We start from the raw sequence: 25,118 nt of genomic DNA, 5'->3' as shown, positions 1-25,118 counted from the left end.
ACAAAAGCACTTTTTTCTCCAGCCTGTTTAAGGTTGTCCAGTGGACTCCAGCCTCTGCTGAGTTGACACAGCTGTTCAACTGGACTCAAAGTCTCACATTTGTCTTGTGCAACAAATCATCCCGATTACCTTTGTCCACCGGTCTGCTCCATACAGACGTATAAAAGCCACATTGACATCAACAGTCTTGGCACTATTTGACCCCACAATCCCATTTATTCCTTAATTAAATTGACAGACCAAAGATGTGAGTAGTTACATATTTATTTACATTTTACACGCGTTGGCATAAACGCTTAACTTTTCCCTTAAATATAATCCAGCATTTCTGTCTCCATCTCATTTTCGCTTTCCTCCGATAGCTGAAAGTCATCGTCTTCATCTTCCTCCTCATCTTCCTTGTCCTCCTCTTCCTGAATGTCCTCCTTTGCCTTGTCCCCTACCTCTGGATGGTTCAAGCTCAACAGGCCTCTGCGTCTGCGCTTCTGGGAGTGCACCAACAATGCTGAAAAAGGAGGACCAGTAAAGTGAGATACACTGTCACTCCTCCTTTTATTGATTCAGCGTTTCTTCAAGAGTCAACTGCGTTTATGTATATAATATATATATATATATATTAATCTTTTCTTTTTTAACCTACCAGGTTTCTGGCCTCGGACCACCTTCTTGATCATTCCCGAGATCATGTCCCTCAACTTATCTTTAGTGCCGGGAACGCACCAGCCGTCTCGCTCCTCACAAACCTGCTCCTCACCGGTGTTCTGATCGACCACCTGTCTGATACTGGAGAACACACAGCTGCACTGAAACTAGCACTCTATTTACTTGTACCCTAAACCTGTAATGCACATTTTCGTCTGTTTAGACTCGTTTTACCACTCTTCAACCCGTTTGATATAGTTTCAGTGTTCAGGCTTTTCCCCCATTAATATTACAAATGTAAACAAGGACAATTAAGACAATTTGCTATGTTGGGTAGCCAGCAGTATATACACATTAACTGTTTCAAACAACTATTTGTTTTGTGGGTATTATTAATCGCAGGCTCTGTATCCACAGAGTTATTCAATATTTTAGACAAGTAAGACTTTGAGTCACATTAATCATGTATGATTTTTAAAAAATGGGAGGAATTTTCTGCCTAAATAAGCATTTATTTATGTTACCCTTAGATTGCAGTACTCACTGTTTCCTGCTGGAGGTGTCTTGGTGAAAGATTGCAGATTTTTAAAACCTTCCCTTGCAGATGAAAAACTACATGTCGCATGTACGGATGGACGAGAACTGCGATGATACCTTTCTACATCCAAGTCACACAGCTGATAAAACATCTGTCTGTGGGGAGGCAGCATGCCCTCTCGGAAAATGTAGGAGGACTCCTGAGGAAGTGAAACGGGGATGAATATGATTCAGGCAAATGTAAAGTTGTTGCAAATGAACCATAGATTATATTTCTATTATTCAATCACAGGTGGAGATTGTTGTGACCTCATTATCTTTTTTCCACTCACTACTGACCTTTAGCTGGTATATGCTTGAGGCTGTGTCCCGACTGGTACTGGGGCCCTCCTGAGTTGTAAGTTCCATTAAACTGGCTGGTTGTGGAACTTTTTTTTTTTTAAAAGACAACACTAAGTGATTTATGATAGTCTTTGTTACACAGCACTACATTGATTGCTGTCAAATTAAACAGGTGTTTAAAAGAATCAAGAGACGATCCTTCAGTTGGATCATAATACATATTGATAGAAGCTCGACAAACCTTTTTAAAACAATAATAAAATTAACAGAATAGATTAAGGACTGCAGTCACCTGTTTTGTTGACTGTAATAGGTAGATTGTAGTTAAGGGCGCTCCGCTTGGGTTTTCCTGGCATATCTGATGATGAATATCCTAAAAGATATTCGATTTTTTTTTTTTACCAAATACATGAACCATTCAGAAAGAGATAAAACTATCGTTAAAAAAATGCTAATAATTATGAATAAAATTTAAACACAGACCACTGGACTTACCATGCTTCGTGCTGCACCTGATCCTGAAGTCCAGCAGCTGATATTTCTTTGAATCCTTCATCTTTCTGGGGTCATATCCAAACCTAACCCACAAACTTCTCCATGGTCCTGTCACCTGGCAATCAAAGCTCATGTTTAACTTTAACATGAACACAAAGGGAGATGATGGCCACAATTCTTTTAAATGTATATTTAATAGACACAACTTCAATAACACATCTTTAATTAAAAGGAAAAACACCCTCAATTCTTGAAATAGATTTTTCTGTTCAGTATCTGCAAGGGGTCACTGTGAAATTAGGGGATTTTTTTAGAATATTTAAACAATCTAACAATCAGCGTCCTCCACCTCTCTGCTTACCATATAGTAAGCCACAACAGGCAGCAGTAATTTCAGTTTATCAGGCTGGATATTGATGTTGGCCTTGACAGTGTTCCGTGACCAGATGGGCCGGCTCTCAAACATCTAGGTAAAAAAAAAAAAAAAAGCTTGGTTAACGATAAGATAATATACAGTAAATGACTGTAAAACAATGCATTATCTCTGCTGTGACTGTAAGTTTATATTTTCATGAAAAAGCAAGGAAATACTACCGTCAGAGTGAAATGTCAGTTAATAATAATCTTAAACAGAACAGTTGAATGCTGGAAAAAAAACAATAAAAGAATGTTTTGTCGTACAGAACTGCTTGTTTTGACTTTGTTTAAGAGCTAAGTTAAATAAAAATCTAGAATACCCACCAGAAGGTCTTGAATGTGAATAATATTACTTTAATTGTATTATTACAAACCTGCAGTTTGTTGTTTCTGCTCAACAAATTTAACTTATTTTTAATCCTGAAAATAAGATCGGGATCCTGGAGCAAAACGGATCACATCGTTCCCAGGGTACAGGATTTTAATATTAAAGAAGGCACCAGTTTTACAGTCACACACCTTTCTCAACTGTTCTTCAGCCTGCTTATCGTGATCTTTTTGGCAAACTTGTTCCCAGTTAGTTATGGCTCCCTCAAGGCACTTGGTGGGTACGGAGGGTTCAGTGAAGCTGACAAAGATGGCATTGTGACGCCTCCGAGTGCGGTTTAAACCGATTAAATTAGTATTATTAGAGGACCGCTTCCTATAATCAGGAAAAAAGAGAAATATTAGGGGGATTATAATGATGCTATTTTACTTCAGGCAAACACAAACAGTGTGACATTGACGTTGAAATGTTTTACCCAGTGATAGGTTTTTGATGGATGTCAGGTCGGTAAAAGTAATCCACAGGAGTGTCTAGGCGTGAGAAGATGGCCGGGGGCAGAAAGTAGGGCAAGTCCTGCTCAAAAAATGCTCGGCTCTCAACTTTGCGGAGGATAATTTTGTCATACAAAGATGTATTTTTTCCACCTTCTGAATGCATAGCAAGGCACTGAAAGTCTGCCATCCCTGTCGACAATAAACACACCACATAAATAAAACACACATCACATTTCTATGAAAAGCTGAAAATCCTCGTGATCACTGTTACTGAAATGTTACACACACAAACACACAAATATAGACACACACACACACCTGACCATGGAATTTGTACGTTGTTCCAATGACTCCCAGTATGTCCATGTGGATCTCAGCATCCTTGGGGTTATTTTTTCGCACCCGACGCCTCACTCTCAGGATGAGGTTGCTTGAGGAAAAGCGGTTTCCACAGAGAGAGTGGCAGAAAGGGTCTTGAGGTCTGAAACGGAGCTCAAGACGTCTGTTTGAGTAGGCAAAAGTCTGTGGGAGTGCAAGAAAATTGCACAAAGTCCAGCTGTTATGAAGGTTACACCAAAAACAGTAATACATGGACAGTTATGCGCTCTCACAAAACTACTACAGAATACCTCTTTCAGTTCTATTTTAGTCGAACGTGTGTAAAAAAGCACGAGTTAAAGCCTTAAAAGTAGTAAAATCACTAAGGACTCAATCCAAATCCTCATCACAATCACACTGTATATGTAATCAAAATATGTATATGTAATTCAAAAATGAAACTACTGTACCATGTTTGCCTTGAGGGACCCAGATGTTGAGGTGGAGGCAGTCTTCGCTCCCAAGACTCGTGGTCTGAAGATCATTAATCTGGAGACACTGCTCAGCAAACCTCGTCGCCTGCAGTATCCCTGGTGGTGGACAAAGCGCGAGAGATTTTCCTTTCCTGTTAATAATGGTGGAAATTGATATTTACATACCATCCCAGCCGGGGTGAGGTTTGGGTTTTTCAAAAAGCCCAGGCTTGGCAGCAAAGGGGATTCCTTTGAAAACATCAACGGAGCGGAACACATCAAGAGGGATATTCTGCCCCTGAACACGACCACCTTCCGTCTGAACAAGACCCAGCTAGAGTAACAATAGAACCAGAGGTCTTTAAGCAGACCAAAAAGCTCACATTCTTTGAGTTCTTCAAATTAGTGTTATGGACATTTAGAGTGGTAGCAATGGCTTACAGAGGCAGCTGAGGCCGTGGTCACAAACAAGGCAAGAACAAGAAGACTCTTCTGTTTCTCCATGGCTGCACAGAAAGCCACAAATACCTCCCAGGTGCTTTTATACACAAGACCTGCCTCTGAAGGAGCAGAACACACACACACACACACACACACACACACACACACACACACACACACTCACACAAAGAGTAATGTTTACTTTTGATCACTGATAGCATGGTGGCAGTGGCTCTAAATCTGGTGGAGAAAAACAGACAGATGGAGAAAAACAGATAAGCTGACGAACAAATGTAAAGTACAGCTGAGTCCGGATTTTTGTGTGATGTACAGAGGGGAATAAAGCCATTTATCATCAAAACTGTGGCTTTTCTGCTGTACAGTATACGTGCAAAGCAATATTCCATTTTTCAGGAATGAATAAAAATGTAATTAAAAAAACTAAAGCCATTTAGCACTCTTTTGAAGTATTGGTCACATATTTTAATCACAGTTCAGTTTAGTTTATTCCCACACATAACTCAGGAAGCTTTATACTCACACAACAGTTGTTTATCTATAATGATGAATTCAACTGGACGTATAACAACTTACCGAACTGAAGCTGGAACACAACCACTGTTAAACAACTCCAATCAAATGTAACCAGGGATACTGTAAATGCTTCCACAAACATATACAAATGTGACCATATTAACAATTGAATCTAGGTTCGATATTAGTCGTAAAAATGTGGGTACATATCATCACAATGTGGACGTATGTATTTGAGACAGACAGAGGGAGAAAAGCTGTCAGAAACAGGTGGTTCAGTTCTCAGTACATCAAACAAACTTAGTCCAGATAACTTCCCAGAATATACCCACAGAATATATTTTATGTGCAGTTGGGTTAATCATTAGCTTTGAGAATCGCACCAATGTTGCATTGGTACTGAAACAGAAGAAAGGTTCTACAAAGAGCACTATTCCAATGGTAATTAACAGTGTATAATTAACTTAAAGCCTTTTCAGGGAGAAAACCTTCATTTTCTCTATGTACCAAAATGTCTCTTAGGATGGTGCTCCACATCATGAGTCTTCTGCTCTGCAAGAATGAGATGAGTGTCTGCTTAAGCATCAGAAAAGATATCAGAGATCAGCAGAAGCTTGTGTTCCTGTCAAGAATTTATGTGCTGGAACTATGTCGCAGTGACCAGTCTGCATTAATTATTCAATGAGACACCAATAGTACAAATAAACCAAAGAAATATTTGCTGTTTTCTGCTCAGGTGAGAAAATGTTCTTTTTATTCAGAGATGGTTACATTGAGGTTGGGGAGGACGCTAGTCCAGAAATGCACATAACGCATCCTCATCTTCTGGTGCACATAGCCTGAGTCCATCTTTGAGTGGATTTCCAGGTATTGATGTCCAGTGCTGGTGAACTGAGGCCATGTAACAGGCACACTCAAGTCTCCCTTGTTGGGATCACTGCATGTGGACAATAACCAAAGGAAAATGTAAGGTCCAGTTATAACCACACCATAGATATAGTCAAACTTTTTATGTTATTTATGAAGCTGTAATTATACCCAGTTTTGGCAAAGTTGGTCCAGTAGGCAATCATGTAGCCAGAGACATCCCTGTGTCGTGGCCAGTATCCCAGAGGGGTGGTAAATGGCTTTCCGAAGACATACTGAAGGTCATCAGCATGGTCGGCTCCCATCCAGCTGGGGTAAGGCTTGGTAATACCACCCAGACGGTTGGGCTCTGAGAACATGTATGAGTAGGTGCGTTTCGTTCTGAAAGGAAAATACAAGAAAAACACCCCAAAGAAACCTTTAAACTGAACCAATAATGGCCCTGCAGATGTTGAAAAAAAAGTGAAACAAAAACACTAAATGAAATAACTCCAAATTAATTTTAAATAGAAAGGGTCGTTTTCTTGCTTGGCATGGGCAGCATGAAGGTAAAGGGCAGCCTGAGTAGCAACCAGGAAGATGTAGTCTGTTCCAACGTCCACCGCAGTTTTCTTGATGGTCTCCCTATTGGGATTTGATCCCCAATTTAAGGTGTATGTGGAAAAGCCAATTTCTGCAGCCTCTGCACCCTTCTCCTTAGTGTAGGATCTCAGAAGCCTTTTCATTTCATCACTGGACACAAGAAAACAGGAAACAACACTTCTCTGCTAGTCCTCCGATAGGTGGATCTTCTGTATTCTCTTTTCACATCCATCATCGTCATTCTCATACTCGACACACTGAGGTAAACTCACACGGGGGTGTCTACCAGCTGTGAGTTGATTGAAGGAATATCAAATGCAGTGAAGAGGTGTCCGTCCATGTCATTGACTCCAGCGATGTAGTCGATGTCTGCTGCATTGTCAAACAGGTTGTAAGGCTCGTCTGGCAGGAAGTCCCCATCGATCACAGGAGACAAGACCAGGTTGGATACGAGGGGGTCTGAACAGGAAGGAATATTTTCAGCATTTTTAGGTTTATTGACCACGGTAATTAATAGCTTCGATTTAAATTCTTAGAAGCTCTGAAGCTTACTGGACGACTAGGACAAACTCTACCATATTCTCAATATTGAAGAGGAAAACAAAGACATGCAAAACGTGCAAACAGTGCAGAGTGTTGTGTCCGTACTATCGGGTGAGCTGCTCATCTTGAGAGAACCAGCCAATGTTAGCAGTTTCGGGTCAGTCATCTTCAAACAGGCGGCCATTTTTTCATCAGTGGGGCAGTGGACCTTCAGAGCAACCTGCAGACACCATTCAAATCACTCCTGATTACATCCAGCCACTGACTAGTGGGTGGAAAAGTTCCACAGGAGAAATAAACAACGTGTCCTGTACCTCCTCAGCAAACCTGCGGGGGTTCCTGTTGACAGCCCACGGGCAGAGGGCCACGCCGCTCTGGGAGATGGCCCTCCTGATCGTCCCTTTGTTGTGGGGAGTGAGGGTCTTGGTGCAAGGAGGCATGTGAAATCAGTTTCATGAATTCTCCCAAAAATGAATGTGACAAACACAAAAACAGAGCAGGACACCTGGAAGCTGACACTAGCTCCACCTGCGGACTCTCCGAAGAGGGTGATGTTGTCAGGATCTCCTCCAAATGAACGGATGTTCCTGTGCACCCAAGCAATGGCGGCTTGCTGGTCCCAAAGCCCATAGTTTCCTGAAAATCAGTTTTCTCTCAATCAAGCTACTAACTTTTACAACTATTGAAGTTTGTTTTCGTAACACCTACCAGATAAACTAGAATCTCCGGTGCTCAGGAAGCCCAGAGTGCCCACACGGTACCCCACCGTCACCACAATGACTTCTCCTCTTTCAGCAATTTCCTGTCCGCTGTACAGATAGTTATCCAGGAAGTTGGCGCCCATGGACCCACCAGCCAAGAAACCTCCTCCGTAGATCCACAACATGACTGGCAGACCAGTAGACACTAAGAGACAGAGAGAAATGAAGCTTATCCTTAATAAAACAATGTTATATATGCTTGAAAATTGGCAAATTATGTAGCACAATAGTTGTGGTCCAACAAGATCTGATATTTGTCAATGAGGATCATGCTGACTGCAGTCACACCTGTTTGTATGGCTAATTTGAAGCTATATGCCCAGTTAATAGAACCTTAACCTGTCTGTCATTTCTATGACAAATTCACCATTTTGTATACCTGAGCTGCCATGAGGAACCCAGATGTTGAGGTAAAGACAGTCCTCACTCCCTCTGGTGTCGGTCATTGGAAGATTGACCTGGAGGCATCTATTTCTATATTCCTTGGCTTTGAGAACACCTGTAGACAGATGTGAAATGGACCAGTATCAAATTTTTGATTTGTTCTTGGAGGTGCGAGGTTCTGGTCTAGGGTACAGTTCCCTTTTGAGCAACACACCGTCCCAGCCAGGGTGACGCTTTGGTTTCTCAAACCTTCCAGGCATGTCGGCAAAGGGAATGCCCTTGAAAATGTCCATGTGTCGGCGGAACCCGAGGCGGATGTTATCCCCCTCCACCATGCCACCCTCGGTGTACACAACCCCAAGCTGGAAATATTACACAAAGGTTTGTGCAAAATACTTGAATTGGTCTCATTCAGTCAGTTTGTTTACACAATAATGCTGAGATGCTGCTGCATAAAATAAAAAACACCACTTATGTTTTCAGTAATAATCACAGAAAAATGTATAAATAATAGAATTAATGTACAATTGTGTGTCTAATATCAAATCTGTATATTAGCTAATGAAGAAAACATTTGAAAGATATTATACATACAGAGGTGGCAGAGACTGTCTCCAGAAAGACGGCAACAGCCACCACAATCCCAAACATTGCCATTGTGACCGATCTGAGAAGCCGGTTGATTGTGGATGAGTTTTATATTTTCGTGATAACATGAGCAAGATAGAATAAGCGAATCACTTTTCTCACCATTGCGTAACACACACTTACACTTAACCACTGCTTTGCTCAGTGCTTTTGAATCATGTAAAAACTTCTTGTAGAAAAACACCATGTAGAAAAAGGGTGTCTTCAGCGGCCCGTTGCAAATATAATAAATATATCATTCTAGTTGTGTTTTGTGTTAATTTTCTTCTTTACAGAGATGTATCTTATTGAAAAACCTTTACGAAAGCACTTTTTTCTCCAGCCTGTTTAAGGTTGTCCAGTGGACGCCAGCCTCTGCTGAGTTGACACAGCTGTTCAACTGGACTCAAAGTCTCACATTTGTCTTGTGCAACAAATCATCCCGATTACCTTTGTCCACCGGTCTGCTCCATACAGACGTATAAAAGCCACATTGACATCAACAGTCTTGGCACTATTTGACCCCACAATCCCATTTATTCCTTAATTAAATTGACAGACCAAAGATGTGAGTAGTTACATATTTATTTACATTTTACACGCGTTGGCATAAATGCTTAACTTTTCCCTTAAATATAATCCAGTATTTCTGTCTCCATCTCATTTTCGCTTTCCTCCGATAGCTGAAAGTCATCGTCTTCATCTTCCTCCTCATCTTCCTTGTCCTCCTCTTCCTGAATGTCCTCCTTTGCCTTGTCCCCTACCTCTGGATGGGTCAAGCTCAACAGGCCTCTGCGTCTGCGCTTCTGGGAGTGCACCAACAATGCTGAAAAAGGAGGACCAGTAAAGTGAGATACACTGTCACTCCTCCTTTTATTGATTCAGCGTTTCTTCAAGAGTCAACATTCATTTATTTTTTAATATATATACATACACACATACACATACACGCACACGCACACACACACACACACACACACACACACACACACACATCTTTTTTTAACCTACCAGGTTTCTGGCCTCGGACCACCTTCTTGATCATTCCCGAGATCATGTCCCTCAACTTATCTTTAGTGCCGGGAACGCACCAGCCGTCTCGCTCCTCACAAACCTGCTCCTCACCGGTGTTCTGATCGACCACCTGTCTGATACTGGAGAACAGACAGCTGCACTGAAACTAGCACTCTATTTACTTGTACCCTAAACCTGTAATGCACATTTTCGTCTGTTTAGACTCGTTTCACCACTCTTCAACCCGTTTGATATAGTTTCAGTGTTCAGGCTTTTCCCCCATTAATATTAAAAATGTAAACAAAGACAATTAAGACAATTTGCTATGTTGGGTAGCCAGCAGTATATACACATTAACTGTTTCAAACAACTATTTGTTTTGTGGGTATTATTAATCGCAGGCTCTGTATCCACAGAGTTATTCAATATTTTAGACAAGTAAGACTTTGAGTCACATTAATCATATTTGATTTTTTAAAAATGGGAGGAATTTTCTGCCTAAATAAGCATTAATTTATGTTACCCTTAGATTGCAGTACTCGCTGATTCCTGCTGGAGGTGTCTTGGTGAAAGATTGCAGATTTTTAAAACCTTCCCTTGCAGATGAAAAACTATATGTCGCATGTACGGATGGACGAGAACTGCGATGATACCTTTCTACATCCAAGTCACACAGCTGATAAAACATCTGTCTGTGGGGAGGCAGCATGCCCTCTCGGAAAATGTAGGAGGACTCCTGAGGAAGTGAAACAGGGATGAATATGATTCAGGCAAATGTAAAGTTGTTGCAAATGAACCATAGATTATATTTCTATTATTCAATCACAGGTGGAGATTGTTGTGATCTCATTATCTTTTTTCCACTCACTACTGACCTTTAGCTGGTATATGCTTGAGGCTGTGTCCCGACTGGTACTGGGGCCCTCCTGAGTTGTAAGTTCCATCAAACTGGCTGGTTGTGGAACTTTTTTTTTTTTTAAAAGACAACACCAAGTGATTTATGATAGTCTTTGTTACACAGCACTACATTCATTGCTGTCAAATTAAACAGGTGTTTAAAAGAATCAAGATGATCCTTCAGTTGGATCATAATACATATTGATACAAGTTCGACAAACCTTTTTAAAACAATATTAAAATTAACAGAATAGATTAAGGAGTGCAGTCACCTGTTTTGTTGACTGTAATAGGTAGATTGTAGTTAAGGGCGCTCCGCTTGGGTTTTACTGGCATATCTGATGATGAATATCCTAAAAGATATTCAATTTTTTTTTTTTACCAAATACATGAACCATTCAGAAAGAGATAAAACAGCTTGTTAAAAAAATGTAAATAATTATGAATAAAATTTAAACACAGACCACTGGACTTACCATGCTTCGTGCTGCACCTGATCCTGAAGTCCAGCAGCTGATATTTCTTTGAATCCTTCATCTTTCTGGGGTCATATCCAAACCTAACCCACAAACTTCTCCATGGTCCTGTCACCTGGCAATCAAAGCTCATGTTTAACTTTAACATGAACACAAAGGGAGATGATGGCCACAATTCTTTTTAAATGTATATTTAATAGACACAACTTCAAAAACACATCTTTAATTAAAAGGAAAAACACCCTCAATTCTTGAGATTTTTCTGTTCAGTATCTGCAAGGTTCCTTTGTATTCCTAAAGGGTCACTGTGAAATTAGGGGATTTTTTTTTAGAATATTTAAACAATCTAACAATCAGCATCCTCCACCTCTCTGCTTACCATATAGTAAGCCACAACAGGCAGCAGTAATTTCAGTTTATCAGGCTGGATATTGATGTTGGCCTTGACAGCGTTCCGTGACCAGATGGGCCGGCTCTCAAACATCTAGGTAAAAAAAAAAAAAAAGCTTGGTTAACGATAAGATAATATACAGCAAATGACTGCAAAACAATGCATTATCTCTGCTGTGACTGTAAGTTTATATTTTCATGAAAAAGCAAGGAAATACTACCGTCAGACTGAAATGTCAGTTAATAATCTTAAACAGAACAGTTGAATGCTGGAAAAAAAACAATAAAAGAATGTTCTGTGTCGTACAAACTGCTTGTTTTGACTTTGTTTAAGAGCTAAGTTAAAATAAAATCTAGAATACCCACCAGAAGGTCTTGAATGTGAATAATATTACTTTAATTGTATTATTACAAACCTGCAGTTTGTTGTTTCTGCTCAACAAATTTAACTTATTTTTAATCCTGAAGCAAAACGGATCACATCGTTCCCAGGGTACAGGATTTTAATATTAAAGAAGGCACCAGTTTTACAGTCACACACCTTTCTCAACTGTTCTTCAGCCTGCTTATCGTGATCTTTTTGGCAAACTTGTTCCCAGTTAGTTATGGCTCCCTCAAGGCACTTGGTGGGTACGGAGGGTTCAGTGAAGCTGACAAAGATGGCATTGTGACGCCTCCGAGTGCGGTTTAAACCGATTAAATTAATATTATTAGAGGACCGCTTCCTATAATCAGGAAAAAAGAGAAATATTAGGGGGATTATAATGATGCTATTTTACTTCAGGCAAACACAAACAGTGTGACATTGACGTTGAAATGTTTTACCCAGTGATAGGTTTTTGATGGATGTCAGGTCGGTAAAAGTAATCCACAGGAGTGTCTAGGCGTGAGAAGATGGCCGGGGGCAGAAAGTAGGGCAAGTCCTGCTCAAAAAATGCTTGGCTCTCAACTTTGCGGAGGATAATTTTGTCATACAAAGATGTATTTTTTCCACCTTCTGAATGCATAGCAAGGCACTGAAAGTCTGCCATCCCTGTAGACAATAAACACACCACATAAATAAAACACACATCACATTTCTATGAAAAGCTGAAATTCCTCATGATCACTGTTACTGAAATGTTACACACACAAACACAGACACACACACACACGCACGCACACACACACGTACACCTGACCTTGGAATTTGTACGTTGTTCCAATGACTCCCAGTATGTCCATGTGGATCTCAGCATCCTTGGGGTTATTTTTTCGCACCCGACGCCTCACTCTCAGGATGAGGTTGCTTGAGGAAAAGCGGTTTCCACAGAGAGAGTGGCAGAAAGGGTCTTGAGGTCTGAAACGGAGCTCAAGACGTCTGTTTGAGTAGGCAAAAGTCTGTGGGATTGCAAGAAAATTGCACAAAGTCCAGCTGTTATGAAGGTTACACCAAAAACAGTAATACATGGACAGTTATGCGCTCTCACAAAACCTCTTTCAGTTCTATTTTAGTCGAACGTGTGTAAAAAAGCACGACGAGTTAAAGCCTAAAAAGTAGTAAAATCACTAAGGACTCAATCCAAATCCTCATCACAATCACACTGTATATGTAATCTGCGCTTTTTAACGCCCAAAGAGACCCTGTTTTTGAAACTCAGCACAGGGCCTGTCCCTGTCGTGCGTGCCTACTTTAGACAATTTTTCTTCGCCTCCGAGAGTCTCCAGCATCTTGTCCACATTGGTAACCACTGCAGGATACTCCACACAAACGAATTTGTTAGACCGCAAAGCCACGGTGGACGAGCTGCCTGGCACATCTTCTGACTGACTGGAGAGAGTGAGTTCTTTCAGAGTAAAATCCAGCTTTAACTCCCTGCAGTCCGCCATATCATGTGTAGTATGTAAAACAAACACAATTAATATTGTATCTGAATGATAAACGTTGCGTTTTAGTCAAGCCAATCGAAACAGTTACAGCGCCTCCATGTTGTGTCCGCGCATATAATGACACCGGGCGGAATCGCAAGCTCAGACTTTTAGTTCTGCAGACGAATTAGTCCTTTCGTAGACATGCAGCATTTCACTTTAGCTCTGGGGTCACATTAAAAAATAAAATAAACACAATTCTACGAATCCGTAGCCAATTAAAATGAAGTTTGTCTCTGATTATATACCGTATCTTTGTATACCATTTCAGTTACAGTCGAAATTTAAACCAACTACAAAACACTACACACATCTAGCCGCTTGGTGGCGATATTATATAGGCAAATTCAGACAAGATGGTCCGAATAGACGTGTGACAATTATTACCCCGTGGGTGAAACGTCAACAAGAGAGTCAATGTCCCTGAACACCCAGAAGCCATAAGTTTTATTGTAATTACGGGCATTTTAACATCCAATAAAGTGGTGTTGTCTTGAAGGTCAAGCTTTTACAGGCTCTTCTTCCTTCTCAGAAACCAACAACAGTAATCCCCTCAGAGGAGAAGATTCTGTTGAAGGGCCATTAAAGCGTTATGCGACACAGTGTTTACTTTTATTCTAGTTAGTCCTCTTTCTTCATGCCTGTAAGGGTTGACTTTATACCGGATTTGTAACAATGTAGGCCTACAGGCAACTTTTATTATTCGTTTTAAGTTAATCACCATTTTAATTGGGACATTTTTTTAAGTATTCTCTTGACAATAACAATATTTTATGGTTATTATTGCATAAACTGCATCCTATTTTAAAACATTTTGCATCATTATCATCCTGTTTGAGATTCACTGAACTTTATTTCAAGTTAATAGATTCTACATTTGTGTTCTATTGGAAAGGAACAGAGTTAAATAAAAAACAAGGAGCCATCTCACTGTTTAAGAAGCTACATTCTAAGTAAAGATGGGAGGGGAAGAGCAAGTACAGTAAGATACACAAAGCTCTGACTGACAATCTGTGGTGGTGGTGAAGTAAGGATTTTTTTGCAATCTTTCTATATTTATTTTTTCCTCTTCTTCTCTAGGCTGCCTTGCTCTGTTGAGTATTGGCTCAGCTCGTGGTGCTATCTGCGTCAAGGGCCTGTCTGCACCTCCCTCTTCCAGCCGTTAGAGTGTGGGGAAGACATGATAAGGTTATCAGCCCATCGCCATTGCCTGGATCACTCTGAAAGAGTCTGCTGTTGTCAGATTTCACACTCTTCTCTTCTCTTCTCAGCTTTTGAGCTTCAGACTTTTTAGGGGCTTCCAGCTGTTACCATTTTTCTGTAACTGAAGCCATATTTGGAAATGTGATGCAGCCATTCGACCACTGCAGCAATGTATGTGGACAAAAATATATTATGACATATGATTACATATTCCTGTAAATATATGTCATTGAAGTGTGCCAGTGCTTTTTTGATTTAACATTTAACAGCAAAATAAATATTAACAATTGTTTCTGACATCAATATATACAAAAATGTTCTATTGTCTAGTGATTTTGACTAGCTGGCAGGATGATCGTTCAGTTTTAGGTTGTCCTAGCTGAAAGTTTTTTGTTTTAGCTGTTTTCTTTACATAAAGTGTTTTTAACCCTGCAAATGGGAATAATTTTTCACAGTTCATGTCAGTTCATCATTTTATTTCAGTCTGTTATTGCCTGGATTTTGGAGGAAATTACATTAATATTATTCCAAAAACATCAATTTAATGCTCATATTGAGTAAATGACAGGCACAGGCTCACCTTTATTTTCTATTGAACATGTCTCTTGACACAAATGCATCCAACATTAAATCTCTTGAGTTCTGGATGCTAACTGTCCCACTTGTCCTACTAAATTTTGCTTTACTAAATTTTGCTTTACTTTATTTTGTATAAATGGCTACAGCCTCTAGATGGGAGTCGAAGGGTTTCTGGTTCAAATCATGGTTGTTGACCGAAAACTGGGAAGTGGGCTGGTAGCAGGAGAGGTGCTGGGACATTTTCAGAGCACTGCCGAGGTGCCTTTGAGCAAGGTGTCGAGCCCTCAAATGCTCAGAGCGCATGTCCAGGGCAGCTCTCCTTTACAGTAAAATGGGTGAAGTGTTTTTTTTTTCTCCTGAAAGTGCAGGTAGGAATCCCTCAGCCAGTAAAGATGTCTGTGTAAATTCTCAGTCATCCAGGTCATCGTATCCAAGGTAGTTTTCTCTGTCAACTGGACTGGGTTTCTTCTCTTGAAGATGTTTCACCTTCCATCCAGAAGGCTTCTTCAGTTCTGAAATCGCTGGGGAGAGAGCTTGAAAATATAGTCAGTAACCTGACTTATATGTCCACAGGGGCTTTATATTTTCAAGCTCTCTCCCCAGCGAGTTCAGAACTGAAGAAGCCTTCTGGATAGAAGGCGAAACGTCTTCAAGAGAAGAAACCCAGTCCAGTTGACAGAGAAAACTACCTTGGACTCAGCCAGTAAAGGCCTTCCCGCTGCTGCCAACGGACATAATTACACTCTTCTTGTCCTCATTTTTTTTTAATTGAAGTCAATAAATGTTAACTTTAAATTTAAATTAGTAACTTTTAACCATAGTAATAAATGTTCATGAGCATTTTGATGTTCATTTTGAAAGATTCCCCCCCGCCTCTTAAAGAGGCTCCAGCTGGATAATAACCTGAAGCCATTGGTAAAGAAAAAAAAATCCCTGGGAAACAAGTACCGTAACTGTCTACCCCCCCCTCAACACACACACACACACACACACTTTAAAGTGTGTCGCTGTGGCTTTGCCTACGTGTCATCGCAGCACTTATCTATTAGAGCTCAGGATGCGTCAGACCACAATACGGCGTCACTTCAGGCTCCCTGCAAGTATCGCCCCTGCATTATGTGACAGCAGCGGATGTGGTCATACTGTCACTTCCGGTGTCCAGTCAGATGGAGGAAATCTGTTAACATTTTATTTTCATCTTTGTTCTGCAAACAGCCTGTCACATCAATGATAAAGAAATATGAATTGGAAATTGCCATAACTGTGGCTGTTGGCAGGGCCAGGGTGAATGTTTCAGCTCCCATGTGGAATTGGAGCTTATATTTACCCAAATGTAATGAAAACCCAATATTGTGCAAATAAAGACAGTTACATCAGAGATAAATAACAAATAAGAAGCGATTAATAGTTGCATGCATGCATTTTTTGCAAGTAATATACAGGTTGTAAAACGAACCCTTTGCTGATTGACGCATGTCAATAGTAAAACAATCTGTGTAGTTGTGCCACCCTCTGTTCTTAGACCCTCCACCCTGGTCAGGAAAAATGTACAAAAAAAACCTTTGAAGGAAAAGAAGAAACCAGAAGGAGAACTAAAAATATGGGATTCTTCTCTCTGGAGTGCCACATATACAGTACAGAGAATGTCAACATTGACCTCAACAACATGTCAGTATTTGTAATAATCATAGGGATGGTGACAGTGACGATAAGGCACATGACATCTACAACCACAAGAGAAACAGTAACAGCATCAATAGCAACAGCAGCAGCAGCAGAGAAGTGGTGGAATTCCAAAAAAACTGATGATGGATGAAGGTTGAAGGATGGATGAAGGTTAAGATTCTTCCTCCCTAGATTCAGTGAAAATAAACTGCATCCTTGTGTTAAAAGTGAAACATGTTTGGATGTCGTTTAAGCTCTTTATTTAAATCGTTTAAAGTTTTGATATGATATAAACTGTCTTAGTTGTGCTGATTTGTTTTTGTTTTCAAATTGAATTTTCATAAAGTTTGAATTGATTCTCTTTCCTGAATTGTAATAGGTGGTCTCTTGGTTTGTACCAGTACATAAATATTGCTGTTTGAAGTTGGACAATGTCAGCTAGTAGCAGTGGAAGTAGTTTTGAGTGCAGAAACAATGGATTGTTGTGTTCTCCAAAGGAAGAGTTGTGAATCGTTCTGACAGCTTATTTGTCCAGACTGAACAACGGCTGTAAAGAGCTAATATAGCCCGAGCCTCTATTATTAGTAGTATTATTGAACAGTTCAGGATGTGGAGTCATCTGTAATTCAGAAAGTGTTTTTCTTTGCATATGACAAAAAAAACTTTTGGACATTTTGGCATGAATATAACTAATTTGAGATTTCGAGCAAATATTACCATCTATCATTACCCCCGAGAATTTAACTTTAACAACCCGTTCTATCTTTAATTCAATTAAATATGGACCACAAACTAATGCTCTCTATCTCAATCTCTTATTGACTCCATTTTTCTTAAACTCAGCTATTTCCAATATAAAAAACTTAATTAGAATTAATAACGAAAAAACAAATACACAAAGCAGGTTTGAAGGTAATATAAAATTTAAACACCCTTGCAGCTCCACATAGCATCACATAAAATAACACAACATGCCAGAACAAGACTGGAAACATAGAGAACGTGTGATATAGATATAAATGAAGATGGAAAATGGACTGAGGACTTGATCATTTTGAGGGAAACAGAACCAGATTCTATTTTGATTTTCATATGTACGTGTGCCCAGAATGGCTGAAATGCAGTTTCTGAAATCAGCACTACTTCAAAAATGAAGGGAATTCACCACCTCCATCATTGTTTGTACCACATGTAACTAGAACGTAGTCAGTAGGGAACTGTGTTGAATCTGTTTTAAAACAGAAAAAATAAGGAATGAATCTGGGTTCTGCTCATTTTTTCTGAAGGTTTGGGGCAGGATTGTTTGTGTCCAAAACATGAGTCAGTTTGGAGCTACAGGGTGTGACAATTTGTGGGATCATATAACAGTAAATGAGGACTCAGATTTGGATCTCATGAGGGCAGAGAGAGGCCCATCTTTGGAATTCTGCATCTGCCTCGGGCACACTCAGCCGTCCGTGCTCCAGTGTTTCCACCTTACCGGCTCTGCTTCATTTGCATGGAACTAATTTGCAAGACAAATTTCTCTTCTCTCGACCATGTCTTTGCCAGTTATTTGTGTGTGTGTGTGTGGGGGGGGGTGTGAGATTCTATGAGGAGGGAGGTGGGTTTAAGACAAATTCATGGTGCTAAAGTCTTGATTTTATTTTTTACTCTTGTCTGTTTGCTGATTGAGATAATTAATAAGGGGTGGAAAAAAAGAGCAACTTTAGATCCGTAAGGGTGTGGATCCAGGAAGGCTGGGCCTCTACAGCAGTGAGCCGAGTGCCTCATCATGTTGGCTTTGACAGGTTCGGTTCCTTCCAGTGAAATTACCATTCATGGACCAGCAGCATGGGTTTTCTTCCTTTTATTGAATAGACATTAATAGTAGGTTATTTTAACAAGCTTTATTTAGTTCTTTAGAAGGTGAAAAAAAATTGAAGGCCAGAATAAATAAATGCAAAATAAAAAGAGTAGGATTAGCTCTAAAAATAAATCAATCTAAATAAAATAAGATAAATAAATAAGGATGCTGTTGGAAATGTTTGTTTTCCTATTACTGTGGGTAATTTGTTCAGTCCTCTGGTTGTGTTGCTGTGTAACTGTCAAACCTGCAGATCAACTAAATCTGCAGCTGGGAGGACAGCGTGACACCGGCACACGGCACTTCTATGGAAGGATTCAGCAGAGCCCGGAATTCTGTAAAGAAAACCACAGAGCTTTTCCTGCCTGAGCACCAGTTAAAGAATTCCTCAGGTGTTCTCAGGTGCTCTCTCCTCATTTTCCCCAGTTTTTTATTCCCCCCATGGCTACACGGCAGCGCTGCCTCTCCCCTTTCAGGACCCACATCCTGTTTGTTAAGTCCCACCCAAAATGCACCTCTGTCCTCTCCTCTCTGCTATTTTGATTTGCTCTTTGTGTCTGCAGGGGCCGTGCCCCCAATCTCAACAAACGGTCAGGTGGGATTACAACGGGCCCTCCTGTGCCAGGTCCACCGAGATGTTTTGCATGCTAGACCTCAGATTTGTTTGCAACAGTCAGCATTAGCGTGTTCATGCTACACAAACTCTGATTTCTCCACCACTCCCCCCGACGCAAAACAGCCAAACACATTCCTGCCCTACTTATTCCGCTATTTATTTCACGTATTTCAGTCTTGGATTAGCAGTTTGAGTCGGAACATTAGTCAATCGTGCAACGAAACCTCCTTTTACCGAGCGTCTCCTACTTCTTCAGATTTAAAAGGCCCAGGCGATGATCTGATTTGCCCCGAGCAGCTTAATGTCCTAACAGGTTTGGTGTTTGAGGAAGGTGGTGAGTTTTCATAGGCGCTACCATTTGTTTGTTGAAATAAATCCAACAGGTTGAGTGGGTGTGGTGACGGTTGACTAAATAATCAATCCCTTTTCCACAGCTTCTTGTTAATCCTCACATCCCTGTTCACTCGCTGCATTGCAAAGGCCAGAATTTGTCATGGCCTATTCAGATTCAGATTTAAAAATACAGATCACAGCGGTGGATTTGCGCCCTCCGCGTGTGCGCCTCTTGTTGGGCCGTCTGCTTTCTAGTCGACTTTCAGGTGCGAATAGCTTTCCAGCTGGGAATTTGCATAATGTTCCAGGAGCGTCATTTGAATGTGGTATCGCTCCTTTACGCACTATCTCTGCTCTCACAAGAGATTTTCACTTCAGGCTAAAGCCATATAATTCTACATCCTGCTCAGACAGGAAAATGAGTCAGGAAAACACACAGAAAGAACAGAACAGAGAAAAAAAAAGTATATTTACTGTGCTCTTCGTGTCGGCTTAGACAAACACTGTGCGTGTATTTTACCTTCGAGGTACAAGGGGCTGTGTCTTGTAGCTTCCTTGCGTGTCACAAAAGACGAGTATAGTGACAACATGGATTCTATCAGAATGACATGGCCAGGAAGTGTCACATCAGTGATGGAAGCCTCTGTTGTATCCAGCCCCTAGTCGCTTTTGACCCAGTGCACCGACACCAACAGTCGAGCTCCTGGAGTTTGTAACCTTTACTGAGCTCACCTGGGGTGGGGTCGCCTGTGTGTGCTCACAACAACACGGAGCTCAACCCTACAAAGAAAATGGAGACTGTTTACCAACCCAACATCACCCACCCTAAACTAAGACGTTTATCCTACACCTCCAGCTCAGGGTTTATCTATATGTCCTCTGGTACCATCTGGTACCTCTGATGAAGACCACCGGTGACCTCACAAGGATAGCAGTTTCCTGTTATTGACAACTATCATTATTAATAAACACATAGTATTACCCTTCCAATTCTATTAATCAAACTTATGGGAGAGTCCACCAATGTTTGCTTTCCTCAAAGTCATGAACTTAAGAGTGTGATAAATCCTTATTGTCCCACGGCGGCAAATATGAGAATTGAAATAAAATTGAAAACATATGTCACATTGACACTGTAAATGACACAGATCTTTACCATTTTGCTTCATGAAATCCCAATTTATTGCAGATCTGTGTTTATTCCACATTCTACAACTTCACATTCTTAAAAACACGCCGTTCACCCTTTATTTCCATTCACTGTTCACTGTTTCTCAAAAAAACGGATGCTTTTTTTTCCACATGCAAATACACTTTTAAAATAAAAAACAGAAATCTTCCAATATATTACAGAGTCATTATCTTCATATTCTTTCACTTATTTGTTTTAAATTAAACATTCACAGCTGTCTTATTTCTAAAAACAAACTGCAGAAGTCAGTGGCCGCTTTCTCCTCCTCACTTCATGCCGTGCTGGCTCTCGTGGTGCCGGCGCAGATCCACTTTGCGCTGGAAGCCCTTGGAGCAAATGTCACATCCGAACGGTTTGAAGCCCGTGTGTTTCCTGCTGTGGGTGATGAGGTTGGAGCTCTGGCTGAAGGCCTTGCCGCACACTTGGCACTTGTGGGGCTTTTCACCTGCAGAAGTGGACATCAGTGGTGTTAAGAGGCAGCCGTTCTCAGCAAAAACTGCCCTTATCGGGTCGTCTTCAATCAAAAAAAGTGACACTTGTGGGTGCCAGTGAGTCGGGCTACTGTTCCTCTGTGTGAACAATGCAAATGGGAGTGCATTTGCTTAGGCTTGTGTTTCTGACCTGTGTGAATGTACGTATGCTTCTTCATATCAGACTTCTGGTGGAACCTCTTGCCGCAGTACTGGCAGGGGTACGGCCTTGTGTCTGAGTGGATGAGGAGGTGCGTGGAGAGGGTGGAGGAGCGTTTGAAGGATTTGCCGCACATCTTGCACTCGAAGCTTTTTTCCTGTTGAAAAATACGCAGACAAAATCAGATTATATTGCATCACACATGGAGAGCATTTGCCCCTATAGAGTGGTACCTGAGAGTGGACGTTCATGTGTTGCTCCAGACTGACGGCGTGGCCGAATGTCTTCCTGCACACGCTGCAACCGAAAGGTCTCGTTCCGCTGTGTGACCGCCTGACGTGAACCTCCAGCCCGTGAGAGGTTGAGAACACCTAAAACAGCGCCGCTCCTTTTAATGGCAACACTGACGGTGTAGTGATACTCTGAATTCTCTGATCCCTCTGAGTTCGATTGCCCGGTTAGAGTTTATGGAGCCTTGAAATTGATTAAATATGCCGCAAATGTACATCAACACAACGTGTAAAGACGTCATTTCTAGAATTTGGAGCTTTCCATTTTTGTCAGGCTCTGACAATTAACCTAAACTGTAAAATTGCATGGATTTTCCAGACATTCAGCATAAATCTTCACACCCTCAGGTGGCCTGAATTTGTACCGATTGTAATTACAAAGCTTGTTCAGAGAATATATTACCTTGGAGGCTACAGATTATGGGGAAAAAATATTCCCTTATCCAACATTTACTGCTCATTCTGATCAGGGAATGCACCAAAACACATTTAGAGCATCTGAATGTGGACAAAAGGGACTCACCTTGTCGCAGGTGATGCAGTGGTAGGTGTTGGAGGAGGGGGAGTAGTGTGTAGTGCAGTCCAGAGGCTGCTGGGGCTGCGTGGTGCAGCTGATGTGGCTGCTGTAGAGACTGCTGGCATGCTGCAGCACCGTGGGGTTAAAACTCAGCTGATGGAGGTCATAGGAGGAGGGTACAGGCTCCCAGGCGTAGGTCGGCTTGTAGTAAGGATGGAAACCCGTCATATGGGGCTCTGAGGGGGGCACAGACATGTCTAGCACACCTCTACTGGAAAATCCTCAAGGATCTCGATGGGCCTAAACAGTTTGGGCGCTCACCGTTTGCATAGTAGGGCTGCGCGGGGTTCACGGGGGGTATAGTTGGATTTGTGTCTGCAGGTGAGGGGCTCTTGGGATCCGCATCTCCCTTTTTAAATGAGCGGCAGTCCAGAGGAGACGACTGTTCATCTGACTGCAGCCTGTCTGAGTCAGCGCTCTCAACCTCTGGTCGATCTTCTAGAAATCCACAACAAATTAAAATCGGATAGGTTACTGAATGATGTGTGTTTATGGGATGACATAATATTCAGTAAAAATTAAGCCATGTGCTTCCTGCACCTGGTTCTTATATTTCTTAGTTTCTTTTGAACTTTTGAACGTGAAGCATGTGGGTTTTTTTAATGTGAAAGATGGTTCTCACCTGCCGTGACGGCGGCTTTTGACTCGTCTTCATAAGTTCGGTGCAAATTATACGACGAGCTGCGTTTGTTTTTCACCAAAAACGATCGCGGCATGGTGACGCTGCGTGTGAGACATTTTAGTCGTTAAAAACCAAACATACACCCAAAACAAAATAAAAATAACCCCAATACTAATTTATAACGTGGGGAATTTTTTTTCCCAATAGTTCATCACCAACCAGAGAAGTTAAAAGGCCTGGCCAATACAAATTTAACGACTTTTGTTCCATTCTTGAGCATGTAAACATCTGTATATGCGACAGATCTGTCACCTAAAAAGCCTTTAAATGCGCTGACAATCTAATTTCACCCTGTGGTCCAAAAATTCGGAGTTTTTCGCAAAATATCCTATTAAAAAGTTAGAAAAAGTTCATCACGAGGTATTTATTCACACACACTCACCCTTAATCTGGACAGTTTCAGCTGACGTGTGACGTGAAGTGTCCGATAGAGCCGACGATGATAAAAATTGAATAAAGATGGTGTAATAGGCCTAATGAGGATTAAAAATTACCTCCCTGTTTTGCACAGCGAAGGGAAAATGCGTCTAAAAATCCTTTCCTTAAAGTGCAGAAAGCAATGCACAGTTTGAACCGCCACACTTGTAGCTCCTTCTTTCTCTCCCCTCCCTGATTTTCAATCAGATAATTTCGCAGGAGAATCTGACTGTGGTTTCAACCAATGAAAAGGCCAAACTGCAGGTGGAAATTTGCGTACACAGGGCCTTAGTTGACAATGCAACAGTTACATAAAAAGCCCACGCACGCACACACACACACACACACACACACACACACACACACACACACACACACACACACCGGTAAATGATCAAATAATTTATTCATTTAAATGTATTTGGTGCATGTATCGCAGCGCATTAAACGTGTACGATTAATATTTAAAAAATGATATAAAGAAATATATTCCTAATAGTTGTATTCGTTTTTTAAATTAAAGTAAGTAAAATCAAGCTCAAAACAATAGTTTCCATTTCATGTTGTTTGATGTAAATGATTTAGGCCTACGCGAAGTGTGAACGCCCGTGTTGTGTATGAGATTTAAATGATCAAATAATGTCAAAAGACCGTAGCACTTTGATAACAGACACCAAAACACACACCAGACCGGTCAGGAGGAACTGACATGTTGACTTCACTTGACTAATTTATCAAAGCGCATCTGTTTTCGGACAGAAAACTACAGCAGGATGTTGAGCACTGAATGAAAACACAACATGAGACACTATGAATGTCATCAACAGCTTTTATCACAGAAGTGGACATTTTCATTTGTAAAAATATTAATTAATTTCAATTTTTTGAAGAAACATCTTCATTTTATTTGCGATAAGCACGCGTGACTAAGAAAGAAGCGAGTGCGCCATCTGGTGGTCGTTAAAGATACTTACAAATATAAGTTCATATAGCGAAGTGATAAAACCAATATCCAAAAACTAGGGCCAAGTGGATTGATTCCAATCAAATGTCTTTAATATGTTTTCCTAATGTGAATTCAATTACAATATTCCAAATGTATTATTTAACATAATACATAATCTAGTTTCTGGACAATAAAAGAGTCAAAGAATTCAATGGTCATCAATATTAAAGATCTAGGTCTTATCAGATGTGTGAGTATGCTATAATTAGACCGCCTGACTTGAAATATTTTTCACTCTCTAAATTAATTATAAATATGAAAGAAGGTTCCTTTTAAAATGCACATTTAACATGTATCAAATACATTTCATTTCATCTATTCAAGGCTGCTTTATGATTTGATTTTGATTTTCAGAGGCTGGGAGGCCAGGAGAAAAATGGCACTGATTTGTTTGGGCCTTGGTAATGTGTTCTGGCTCACACCAGCTGGCCCACTGAGGAGACCATCTCAAGTTTATAACAACTAGAAATGACAACTTCAGCATCAAATTATCTGAAGAAGAACCTGAGAAAGAAATACATTACTGGATGATAATAGTGTTATAACATCAGGGTCCAGATGCAGTAATATGAATTTATGCCTCAGTAAAAAAGAAATATTTGAAAACAATCA

General features: G+C 40.7%; 4 protein-coding genes across 10 annotated transcripts; all 4 read right to left on the bottom strand.

Annotated features, from left to right (window-relative positions):
• Window positions 1-248: 248 nt before the first annotated feature.
• On the bottom strand, window positions 249-4,642 carry LOC130517412 (general transcription factor 3C polypeptide 5-like). 5 transcript variants are annotated; one of them, XR_008947715.1, is made up of 14 exons: window positions 4,488-4,642; window positions 4,233-4,380; window positions 4,044-4,163; window positions 3,579-3,777; window positions 3,237-3,444; window positions 2,953-3,136; window positions 2,378-2,482; window positions 2,017-2,131; window positions 1,814-1,894; window positions 1,519-1,607; window positions 1,297-1,379; window positions 1,187-1,205; window positions 641-783; window positions 249-505 (listed from the first exon to the last, which is right to left on the bottom strand). XR_008947715.1 is itself a non-coding variant. In XM_057019266.1 (13 exons), exons 2-13 carry the CDS (start codon window positions 4,323-4,325, stop codon window positions 309-311), a joined length of 1,617 nt encoding a protein of 538 aa, XP_056875246.1. In that variant the 5' UTR covers window positions 4,326-4,380; window positions 4,488-4,642; the 3' UTR covers window positions 249-308. The 5 variants fall into 5 exon arrangements, 4 of the variants coding, with proteins under 4 accessions (XP_056875246.1, XP_056875249.1, XP_056875248.1 ...); XM_057019266.1 differs by lacking the exon at window positions 1,187-1,205; XM_057019269.1 differs by lacking the exon at window positions 1,187-1,205 and having other exon boundaries at window positions 3,574-3,777; window positions 4,488-4,641.
• A 1,111-nt stretch (window positions 4,643-5,753) lies between these two features.
• Window positions 5,754-8,854, bottom strand: LOC130517411 (bile salt-activated lipase-like). Its single transcript, XM_057019265.1, has 11 exons — window positions 8,753-8,854; window positions 8,373-8,520; window positions 8,154-8,273; window positions 7,722-7,919; window positions 7,519-7,649; window positions 7,328-7,435; window positions 7,119-7,233; window positions 6,743-6,929; window positions 6,417-6,620; window positions 6,060-6,269; window positions 5,754-5,958 (listed from the first exon to the last, which is right to left on the bottom strand). Exons 1-11 carry the CDS (start codon window positions 8,813-8,815, stop codon window positions 5,775-5,777), a joined length of 1,668 nt encoding a protein of 555 aa, XP_056875245.1. The 5' UTR covers window positions 8,816-8,854; the 3' UTR covers window positions 5,754-5,774.
• Window positions 8,855-9,354: 500 nt separating this feature from the next.
• gtf3c5 (general transcription factor IIIC, polypeptide 5) lies at window positions 9,355-13,558 on the bottom strand. 3 transcript variants are annotated; one of them, XM_057019349.1, is made up of 11 exons: window positions 13,234-13,558; window positions 12,744-12,942; window positions 12,388-12,595; window positions 12,104-12,287; window positions 11,552-11,656; window positions 11,161-11,287; window positions 10,969-11,034; window positions 10,675-10,763; window positions 10,453-10,535; window positions 9,797-9,939; window positions 9,355-9,611 (listed from the first exon to the last, which is right to left on the bottom strand). In XM_057019349.1, exons 1-11 carry the CDS (start codon window positions 13,429-13,431, stop codon window positions 9,415-9,417), a joined length of 1,599 nt encoding a protein of 532 aa, XP_056875329.1. In that variant the 5' UTR covers window positions 13,432-13,558; the 3' UTR covers window positions 9,355-9,414. The 3 variants fall into 3 exon arrangements, with proteins under 3 accessions (XP_056875329.1, XP_056875328.1, XP_056875330.1); XM_057019348.1 differs by having other exon boundaries at window positions 10,969-11,049; window positions 11,173-11,287; window positions 13,234-13,557; XM_057019350.1 differs by lacking the exon at window positions 9,797-9,939 and having other exon boundaries at window positions 10,969-11,049; window positions 11,173-11,287; window positions 13,234-13,557.
• Window positions 13,559-20,870: 7,312 nt separating this feature from the next.
• Window positions 20,871-23,770, bottom strand: gfi1b (growth factor independent 1B transcription repressor). Its single transcript, XM_057019351.1, has 7 exons — window positions 23,466-23,770; window positions 23,024-23,124; window positions 22,663-22,839; window positions 22,348-22,577; window positions 21,768-21,905; window positions 21,526-21,691; window positions 20,871-21,349 (listed from the first exon to the last, which is right to left on the bottom strand). The coding sequence occupies exons 2-7, from the start codon at window positions 23,115-23,117 to the stop codon at window positions 21,171-21,173; spliced, it is 984 nt and encodes a 327-aa protein (XP_056875331.1). The 5' UTR covers window positions 23,118-23,124; window positions 23,466-23,770; the 3' UTR covers window positions 20,871-21,170.
• Window positions 23,771-25,118: the final 1,348 nt, after the last annotated feature.

Source organism: Takifugu flavidus, chromosome 20, assembly GCF_003711565.1.
Source record: "Takifugu flavidus isolate HTHZ2018 chromosome 20, ASM371156v2, whole genome shotgun sequence".
NCBI lineage: Eukaryota > Metazoa > Chordata > Actinopteri > Tetraodontiformes > Tetraodontidae > Takifugu > Takifugu flavidus.
The sequence above is the reverse complement of the archived record's forward strand: the minus strand, read 5'-3'. Positions and strand labels throughout refer to the sequence as shown.

What these genes read in the sequence shown, in the direction of transcription:
- LOC130517412 (XM_057019266.1), bottom strand. Translation starts at nt 4,325, where the DNA reads ATGTGTTCCGCTCCGTTGATGTTTTCAAAGGAATCCCCTTTGCTGCCA. An exon ending in ACCTCACCCCGGCTGGGATG is followed by an intron (nt 4,164 to 4,232) that starts GTATGTAAATAT and finishes GTCCACCACCAG; the next exon opens with GGATACTGCAGGCGACGAGG. An exon ending in GGTCCGAGGCCAGAAACCTG is followed by an intron (nt 506 to 640) that starts GTAGGTTAAAAA and finishes CTCCTTTTTCAG; the next exon opens with CATTGTTGGTGCACTCCCAG.
- LOC130517411 (XM_057019265.1), bottom strand. Translation starts at nt 8,815, where the DNA reads ATGGCAATGTTTGGGATTGTGGTGGCTGTTGCCGTCTTTCTGGAGACA. An exon ending in AGACAGTCTCTGCCACCTCT is followed by an intron (nt 8,521 to 8,752) that starts GTATGTATAATA and finishes TAATATTTCCAG; the next exon opens with CTTGGGGTTGTGTACACCGA. An exon ending in CGGAGATTCTAGTTTATCTG is followed by an intron (nt 7,650 to 7,721) that starts GTAGGTGTTACG and finishes ACTGATTTTCAG; the next exon opens with GAAACTATGGGCTTTGGGAC.
- gtf3c5 (XM_057019348.1), bottom strand. Translation starts at nt 13,431, where the DNA reads ATGGCGGACTGCAGGGAGTTAAAGCTGGATTTTACTCTGAAAGAACTC. An exon ending in GCGAAGAAAAATTGTCTAAA is followed by an intron (nt 12,943 to 13,233) that starts GTAGGCACGCAC and finishes GCAATCCCACAG; the next exon opens with ACTTTTGCCTACTCAAACAG. An exon ending in AACAACGTACAAATTCCAAG is followed by an intron (nt 12,596 to 12,743) that starts GTCAGGTGTACG and finishes TATTGTCTACAG; the next exon opens with GGATGGCAGACTTTCAGTGC.
- gfi1b (XM_057019351.1), bottom strand. Translation starts at nt 23,117, where the DNA reads ATGCCGCGATCGTTTTTGGTGAAAAACAAACGCAGCTCGTCGTATAAT. An exon ending in AAAAGCCGCCGTCACGGCAG is followed by an intron (nt 22,840 to 23,023) that starts GTGAGAACCATC and finishes GTGGATTTCTAG; the next exon opens with AAGATCGACCAGAGGTTGAG. An exon ending in ACTGCATCACCTGCGACAAG is followed by an intron (nt 21,906 to 22,347) that starts GTGAGTCCCTTT and finishes GCGCTGTTTTAG; the next exon opens with GTGTTCTCAACCTCTCACGG.